We start from the raw sequence: 9,441 nt of genomic DNA, 5'->3' as shown, positions 1-9,441 counted from the left end.
TCATCTGCCAGTAACCACACAGTTCGAAGGCTAAAGATTCTTTTTAGCTTTTCCCTTTAAAATGTGGTAAAGAAATCTGGCTCTCCTCTCTGTACTTGAAATAAGACAAGTTGTACAGATGGTGGTTTGTCTTCAGTTGGTATTTTAAGAAAAGCCTGGAACAAAGTATTTCTCCACAGGATTTTACTTCTCCCCAGCAGAGTGGCAAGCTGCAAACTGATAACTGCTAAACACTTTCAGCATCTTCAAATACACAGTAACCTAAACCACAGCATTTCTTTACAAAGATTATCCTATGCCTCTTTCAATGCTAGCAACAGATTTAATTAAAATCAGACCCAAAGGATCTAGAAAACTCAGAGTCCAGGCTTGATTCCTGGAAACTGACAGTCAGCTGATCCATCCTGGTGATACTGCTCCCTGTTTCTGCTTGCTCCATGCTCACATACTCCTGCAGCTCTGCCCGAAGCAGCACGCCAAGGCTCACAGCCAGATTATTGTTAGTCATTCAGGAAAAGCAGCCAGCGCTCTCCAGCCTGCGCTGACCGGGACTCCAGAGGCAGTGGAAAGGGACGCCTGACGATTCCTCTGCTGTGACGCAGGCTCCTGCCAGCAACACTGGAACGAAAGGGGAACTTGCCCCCGCAGGATCCCGCTGTTACCGTAGGTAGTAATCGATTGCTGCAGAGAACGCTGCAAATCCACCACATCCAATGACCCCTGCCTTCAAGCCAGCTGCAATGCAGAAGAGTGGAAAGAGTGAGAAAAAAACAGGGGAGATGTTTTTCCTCACACTAACTAGCTTACACTGCTGGCTCAAAGAGTTTGCAGCTGCAGGAACCTCTCAGTGCTCTACCAGGGAAAGCTGGCATTGCCTCCGCTCAGCAGAGGGGACCTGGCACACGCTGGATTTGCATTCCCAGGGCTGGACTAGCTTGACACACTGACTGGCCTCTCTGTTGCCAGGTGTCCCCCTAAGGGCTAGAAGACCCTAGTGATCGTGGCTGATTTCAGTGCACCCTGATCTGAGCGCTGCAGGCATCTCTGGATAGGAGAATAGATGGATAGGAAGAGCAGCTGCTGCTTTGAAAGCTCTAGGAGGAATAGGTGCAGGATAGCCCCACTGTAACAAGCTCCAAGAGGGTGGCTTGCAAGAGCTTTCTTTTATTTTGTGCAGTTCGGACAGCTTGTTTTTTTGAAGAAGAGCTGAGACAATTTTGATTTTTCTGATAAGCAGAGCAGCCTTTTTCCTATCTGCAGATTCTCTCCAGCTGTCATTACCCTCAGTGCTTCCCAGCAAGGTCCCTGCTAGTGGCTGATGAACTAAAGCCCTGGTTCTCCTGCTACCATCAGGTAGAACTGCCTGTTTGATTTAGTTCATCAGGAAACATAGGCTTGCATTTTACACACTGTTCAAGCTAATAGAGTTCCTACCAACGAAATGCTTATATAAAGTAGAGCTCTGTTAACACAAAAGCTGTAACTTCAGTGAGTTGATCACTGTGTATTTTTGGCTCCCTGCCTGTGACACCACAGAAAAGTGTGGATAGCAAAGAGCATTTTCTGATTTACTTTGAAGTCACTTCTGTTGATTTTTCTCCTCTCTCGCTGTTCTGTACGACCAGCCTTCCCTGCCCACGCAAATCTTTCAAGCTGACAGCAAAGCGATGGAGATAGCATTCCTGTCATTTGGAGTACTTGTTCACATTGACATTATCATAACCTCATGCAAAAAGATTTGTGTGTTGCTTTAAAAACACTGCCTGCTACTTAATCAAATTATGGACTCCTGACAGAAACAGCTCCTAGCAGGGCACTACCAACCTCTGAAGCCGATTGCTCCTCCCGTGATGCAGCCACTTATAACGCTATTCTTCCAGTCTGACTTTCCACGATACTGTGGAATTAAAAACCAGAGTCAAAAAAAGGAATATGGAATCAACATCCAGCACCCGTGCTAATGCCAACAGATATTAAATTCCTTTCCAGTCCCTTCCCAGCTGGGGATGTTTTTCCTTTTGTTCTCAGCAGATGGCCCCCTGCACTTTGAAATGTAAGAGTTTTGGGGACGGGAGGGGGGACAGAGCGGGTCACTGGCAGAGGTGTCAGCCCTGTGGTGCAATGCAGTGCTGTGGCGAAGATCCTCAGGAGATCTGATACAGCCCCCGAACACAGCACTGGGCAGAGGTGCCAGCTCAGTGGTTTTTAAAGGCTCTATAACCACGCAATGCAACACTGAGCCTGTCCACACTGCCTGCTTCTCAGCACAGGCACGGGCTGCTGCACCCTGCTGACAAAGATAAATTATTTCAATAGCCAGAACACGCTCCTTTTTTCACTGGTGCAGAGATCTCTACATACTGCTTCACTGTGCAAGAAAAGAGCATTTTTCTTCTGGATGGACTAAGAAATAATTGCATCTTTCAATTATAAGGCAGCACTAAAATTTAAAACAGGCCAATTTTGCTGTTTTAGGGAAAGGCTGAGAGTTTTGCCAGTGAGCTGCACAAGGTCATTTTTTTGCTTTAGGGCCAGGATGAGAAAAGGCCTGTTACTTAAGACTTTCCATCAAAGGATCCCCTTCTGCATCTGGAATTTTTGTAGGTTCAAATTACCAGGTTGCAAGTCAGGATTGATGTTTTAAAGTAACAACCAACTGCAGCTAGGGTTTCAATGGTAATGTTTATACTTGCCAATGCATTCAGGCCCTGAGCTAACAAGCACTTTATTACTGCAAGGACCTGAAGCAGGTGGCACTTCTGTTATTCCACCACAGAGAACAGCAGTTCCCAAGTCACATCTCAAAGCAGAGAAGCTTTGTTGGCCAAGAAGCAGAACCAACTTTAGCCTATTATGTCTGTGCTCCCTTTCTTACAAAAGGAAATACTGGTTTCCTATTTATTTAGATCTATGTGCAAGAAAACACTTCATAATGCCGCGGACGTTGTTACTCACAGTCTCCACGAGGCACTCGGTGCAGGAGAACATGGCACCCACGATGGCGAAGTTCTTGGCGTAGGATATGCCCCGCTGCCCCATGTCCTTGAGGACCTCCTTGGCCGTGGGGGTGCGATAGGGGTCCTTGGGATCGAACCCCACGTTGGTGTCGATGCCGGCCGTGAAGACGCCGAACGCGCCGCCCAGGACGAAGCCTGCAGAAGACGAGAGGTGTGAAATGAGCTGCCAAGGGCAGGTTTGGCCCCCGGGGGTGTAGCTGAGGCCCGATCTCCATCATGGGACCCAAAGCTGGGAAAGGAGGTGACGCCTCTTTGCTCCCCGGGCAGTGAAGGGCCCCGGCGGGTCACAGGCCCCGCGTGCGGGCTCCCCCCGTCCCTCACGCACCTCCCACGCAGGCCAGCGCCGTCTTGAAGGCGCAGCTCTCCATGACCCGCTCCACCATCTTCTGCTCCTCGCTCTTGGGCGGGCTGGGGATGCCGCCCAGGGCGGCGGGGTCCCAGGCGCGGGGCTGCCGCCGCTCGCCCACCAGGTACTGCAGCAGCAGGCTGTACTGCAGCGGCGGCGGCTCGCGGCCCTCGGGGGGCGGCGGCGGCGCCATGGCCGCCCTCGGCCGCCCGCGGTGAGTCCCGGCGCGACAGCGACGAGGGGACACGCCGCTAACGCGCCCTCACCAACCCGCTCCTCCGCGCAGCGCCCCACGGGCGTTGTAGTTCCGCTGAGCGCAGCTCCCTCGCGCGACGCGCCACGCAGAACTACAACTCCCGGCAGGCTCCGCGCCTGGAAGCGCAGGGCGCCGCGCGGAGGCTGGCGGGATCGGCAGTCCGCGTGGGCGGCGGGCAGAACTACGCTTCCCGGCGTGCCCCGCGGCGGCCCCCTGGCGGCCGTTAGGACCGTTACAGGTGAGGCGAGCGCGCCGGCTGCCCGGGCATCCTCGCGAGGCGGCGGCAGGTGAGCGGAGCGGCGCCGCGGCTGCGGCCGGCGCGCTCGCCCGGGGCACGGCTGGTGCTGCGGGGGAGCGAGGAGGCGCAGCGCGGGTCGCTGTGTCCCGGCTGAGGCGCCGGGAGGGCGCGGGAGGCGCCGCGGTTACCCGCCCCCCCCCCCCCCCCCCCCCCTCTCCCGCCGGGCTGACCGGGGGCAACAGGTCCCGTGCGGCCGAGCCGCCTCCCCCGGCGCCGCCCCGCGCCCGTGGTTCGCAGCCCGGCAGGGAACGTCCCCGCCGGGAAGGAGCCGGGGGCCAGCGGTGAGCGCGCTCCGTTAGTGGCCGCACGGCGGGAGGGGACAGCGCGGTCACCCCCGTCCCCGTCCCGCATCCCCTGGGGCGGCAGGCGGGGAGCGCGGAGCTCAGCCCGGGAGCGCGGTCGGCTCCGTGTCCCGCTCTTGGCGGGAAGGTGCGAAGGGCAGAGCGGCTGGGCCGGCCTCTCCCGCGGCACGGAGAAGGGATTTTACGTGCAGCTCAGAAGTGCTTGGGGCAGAAACAAAATCCTGCTTTCTGTCACAGAACGCAGGCTTAACTAGGGTCGACTCACCTAAAAGCATAGCTTGCCCTGCTAGGTGATGAGGTGGGAATTGCTTTTTTTTGTGCTCTTTTGGTAACCAAGGAGTTGTTGAGATTAAAAAATTCTGTATAGGGTTTGCTTGTGTTTCATTTGCTTAGCCAGGTTTACCTTCTTGTTCTCGTGGACTAGAACCAGTTTTCTGCTCAACTTAGGACAAGGGAAGATAGGTATGTTAATAAAATAAATAAAACCCCCAGTTTTGTTGGTTTCTTTATACGTTTTTCTCTTTTTTAAATTAGAAAGCTGACTATTACCTTTTTACTTCTGAGGAATAATTGTGATGGCTTCAATAGGATAGTTCAAAGTGCTGTATTTCAGTAATTGAAAAATAATTCATCCTTTAAAAAGTAATTATTAACTAAATAAGTATGAGATCTTTCTAACCATGAAGCTCAGCTCTATGGGGGACTCTGACGTAATCTGTTCTTCTTTATTTATCCTTTGCATTGTATTTTGTTTACATCTCACTTTCGGGCCTGGATAAATAAGTTCAAAGAACAATATAAATTGATGATTTTACCACTTCAGGTATTTCATTATATGAAGTTAATTGTCTACAACTTTCCTCTTAAATTCCACTGCCCTCTACTGGCTAGATCGTCAGACCTGCTCAACGCTGCTCTTTGCTGAGTGTAGAGGGGGAATCTCCTTTTTTAAGGTCAGAAGCAATTGAAAAGCCTGCTCTTACAACCTAGTAAAGCTGTATCTTTACACGGAAGAGAAGGTTGCTGGCAGGTCGATCTCCCTAAGGACTCCTGAACTTTAGATTTCAATCTTCTCCTTGATCCAAAATAGCCTAGCTGGGCTGATTTTAAAGTTGCACTGCAAACTCTCTTTTCTAAGGCATAAAGGGGAAAAAAGACATCTTGGATTCACCATTTAAGCACTGAGAGTTTATATATACAGCTGGAATGTTGCCTTGACTTCCTTTTGTTGTTGTTCCTGGATTTTGGAGAAAATGTGGCATTTATATTTGTTTACAAATACAATAAAATGTTTATAAACATTATTTATATAAATATTTTATATTTAGAAGAAAATGTTTTATGTTTGCTTGTTATATTTTTCTCCCCCCTCAACTATTTGAATATTTTTCTCCTTTCTCATTACAAGCAGATCTGTGTTCTGCATATGAACAAATACATGTGCTTGATTTTTAGAGCTTGATTGGGCTTTTCATGTGAGTGCAATTAGATGGAAGGTTGAGGCTTGCAGAGAGAGAACCCGGGAGTTCAACATATCCTTGGTTAATAAGCTCTTTATATGAAACCTCAAGCTGCTTATTTTCTTTCATAATCCCGTGGCACTTCACTCCTGCGGATGTGCAGCCAGCACTTTTGATCTTCCTTCATAAGGCTCTCATATGAATGGTGTGCTGAAAACCACACGCGGAGTTTTGGTGCTCTAACTCCAATGTAAGACCTTGGGCTATTTTTAACCTTTCCTAGTCCTAGATGAAGCACTTTGATGGCATTTGTGTGTGTGTATTTTCCTATGGGATGATGGTGTTAGATGCAGATGATCAATATTTTTTTTCTATAGCCTACAATGTCACCAATGTGCTAATGTGTTGCCTCTGTTTCAGCAGAGGACAGCTCCTAAGAAATAGTAAATATTTCGTTTTCACTAGAGATGTATGCACAGCAGTACCACATGGCTTTGTCCTGAACTTCAATATTCTCCAAAAAGGGTTCCAAAATATTTAAGCCATGAAGACAACACTTTTGTCTGAATTCCTGTTTCTGTGACCATTCCTCGGTTATAGAACTCACAGGTTTTCGATAGGCTTAGGCTGTCATTTTTGGCACTGCTATAAAAAAAAAAAAAAAAAAAAAAAAAAAAAAGTGTTTTCATTATTCAACTTTGTTTTATAAATCACTCCAGTCCCAGAGCCTTTTCTGTAATTATGCATTCTATAGACTACTCGTGTAAATTAAGGCAGGTGCTTTCCTACTTCTCAATCAGGTTGTGGATGCAATAGAATTTTGGTGAGAAGATTTTAAGATTTCATATTTGAAAGGGCCTTGGAGAAGTAAACTGCCTTGTGAACTTTGGAATTTGCTTTAATTCCTGTGCTTCCCTTGACCTACATGAATTTAACCAATCTTTTGTCTGAGAATGCAGTTATTTTTCTTCTAAGGTAACAATGCTGAAAAGTGCTGTAGCAATGGTAGCAAAGGGGTAAAATACTGAGAAATCTTAGTTTGTAATTACAAATGGCATATAGGGAAGTTAAAACCAAAAAGACTGCAGATAATATATATATATATGTATGTTTTAAAGTAAAATCTTCTTTTAGGATCAACAGATTCGTTCCATGTGACTGTTTTGTAACTCAGTGGGAGGAAGGAACAGGATGTGGGTTTTTAAGACATTTGATTCTGTCATCTCTCTTTACCATTTTATATTTTAAAGCACATGTCTCTTCTACCACCTCTTTTTGAAAGTGAGGTGGTTTCTTTGTGCTTGTGCCACTTCAGCAAGCTCATCCTTCCCTTCTTCCCCATTTCCCTAATATTAGCCATAGTGTTGTTTTCACCTATTAAATTTGAAATGCGCTTGTGTTGTAACTCAAGGACTAAAAAAAGATCTATATAAAGTTTAGACATCATCACCTCCCAGGGATTTTAGCTGTTGCTATAGAAGCCTACATTCTCTTTTGAGAGAGGTCTCTCCAAGAAGTAGATACTGGGGGAAAGTTGTCATGGAAATATGCAGCAGAAAGAGAACGGAAACCTCCATTTCATAAATGGTACAAAGGGTTTGCCAGTTTTGTGAAGAGATTTCATATCTAGAGATCTCATCCTACAGAGTCTATATAGCATTCCAGTGGGCCACAACACTACATATTAGGGCCTGAAGGCACATAGTATTTATCATTCATATCTCTAGGTCACTAAACATACCTCCTCAACTCAGCTGGCTTCAGCTGTATCCACATTCACGTTTCCTCACTGCCCTGCAATCTCAAAAAAAAAAAAAGCAGCACACCCTCTTCTTTGTGGTAGCTCTGCCTCCAGAGGTGGAGGCAGAGTCCCTTGTCCGTGGCTGTGGTGCCCGAGTGGGCCCATCTGTTCCAGGGCAGGGCTTGGGACAGCATTTGCTGCGGCTGCTGCCAGCGTTTGTTTGCCTGAAACAGCTTGAGGCCATGTGTGGCAGGGCACTTTCTGTCAGGCTGATTCTACTGCAGGGTGAGCACACCTTTTTATTATACTTCTAGCGATGACAACTCGGAAAGGACTCATAGGGCCACAGCTATTGTAGTGAGGATTTTTGGAACAAATTTTTAATGACTAACTCAAAGTGGTTTATTGTGCAGATTTGAACAGAACGGGTATTTTTTATACCACCACTAAGTGGTGGTATAATCAGATCTTACTCCGTAGGTTTCTTGTCCACTTACTCCAGCACTAGACTTGGCTCTTTGGTTTGAAGCTTTTCATGTCTTCTTCCTAAAGCCTTTTGATATCTAATAGATGTGATTACAAGTGAGCTGCCTTTAAATATCTATTACTGGGTGTCACCATGGCAACAGCTGTAAGAGTTTCTTGCTGGTAGAAGATTTGCAGCTCCATGAGTTACTATAGGACAGAATGCCTAGGCTGCTGTACTTGCGCTTTGAATGAGATCACGTGCGTTATCAAAGAGGAAAAATTTTTAATAACATGAATTTTAATGGTACTGAAAGGAGCGAGACTGGTGATTCTGGAGTCTGAAGTTGGGCACCTTCTAGAGCAACTTTCTTGCTCTCCTAAATTCCCTAATATACCTCATGCTATCTCTTTATCACCTCAGATGATTTGTTTTGCTTGTATTTGAGTTTCTTTTCTTTCTAATAAAGTGTCCACAAAGTCCATAAGAGACTTCTTCCCTTTGCCCCCATAAGATGTCATCTTGCTTTTTGTGAGTATCTGCTGAACATTTAAAAGTATCATTTGCTTTTATATAAACTTGGAAAGCTGAGGCTCTGTCTTTTGCTGCACATAATCCTCTCTCCATCTTTTGGACCTGCTGCTTTTGGCCGTTAAAGGTAAGCGATGCTTCCATTTGTACCTTTAGCTAGTCATTGTAAGAAATTGAGAGGCTGGTGTATGTGCCTTAAAGCCAGGAGCAATTTGCACTGATTTGTTGGATTTGTGTGTGGGGATAACAGTCCTAACAAAGCTGCAGCAAGTGGTACTGGGTACCTGTATGACAGAAAGAGCTCTATCCATCTGGAGGAGTAAGTAGTTTGTGCTGCTGAAGCTCAAGTATTTTTTTTCTTACTTGCTTTGTAGGCAGCATGATTTGCATACTAAGATCTTTCTGCTGAGTTAAGAAATGCTTGTAACTCATTTTTGATATAGCATTATTATTGTATGCCAAATACTTTTGGACAGAATTTTTATTATTTATAATACTATAAATAATAATAAAATAATTATCATAAATCTTGAAAGCAGAACCAAAAATCTTAGAATGGAATTTCCTTGCATTATGTCATTGCATATTTCTTAATAATATTTATTATGTAACGTTGCAGTTAATACTGGGAGGGTAACAATTAAGCTCTAGTGATGATTAGTTGTTCTGTTGAAGTAATGTGAAGTGTATGCAGAGAATAAGAATAAGGCAAACTCTTAAGGTATTTCTGTATAAAGAATCAAACCTCAGGACAGTTTTTTTTCTGAAGTTCTGATCTACATTAGAGAGTCTGTTCATCTCTGGGGGGGTTAGAACTCCCTGTGCTTCATCATTTTTTCTCTGTTAATTTGTCCTAGTTCTTGTTGCTGCTGGGCTCCCTGCAATGCATCCCATACAGGAGCCATATCCTGCAGTTTGCTCCTACTTAAGGACTGTCAGCAATTCAGGTTCCTCTAAAGCAAAGCCGACAACTCGTTTCTTTTATTTGCATCACCCTGAAATGCACTGAAAAGTTCAAAGCAGT

At 46.2% G+C, this 9,441-nt stretch overlaps 1 protein-coding gene across 1 annotated transcript; it reads right to left on the bottom strand.

Moving 5' to 3' along the window:
- Nucleotides 1-177: 177 nt before the first annotated feature.
- On the bottom strand, nt 178-3,563 carry TIMM22 (translocase of inner mitochondrial membrane 22). The gene is made up of 4 exons (XM_026036979.1): nt 3,343-3,563; nt 2,956-3,152; nt 1,825-1,897; nt 178-735 (listed from the first exon to the last, which is right to left on the bottom strand). Exons 1-4 carry the CDS (start codon nt 3,554-3,556, stop codon nt 659-661), a joined length of 561 nt encoding a protein of 186 aa, XP_025892764.1. The 5' UTR covers nt 3,557-3,563; the 3' UTR covers nt 178-658.
- Between the last annotated feature and the right edge of the window lie 5,878 nt (nt 3,564-9,441).

Source organism: Nothoprocta perdicaria, unplaced genomic scaffold (assembly GCF_003342845.1).
Source record: "Nothoprocta perdicaria isolate Ctin4 unplaced genomic scaffold, notPer1 scaffold_189, whole genome shotgun sequence".
NCBI classification, from domain to species: domain Eukaryota; kingdom Metazoa; phylum Chordata; class Aves; order Tinamiformes; family Tinamidae; genus Nothoprocta; species Nothoprocta perdicaria.
The sequence above is the reverse complement of the archived record's forward strand: the minus strand, read 5'-3'. Positions and strand labels throughout refer to the sequence as shown.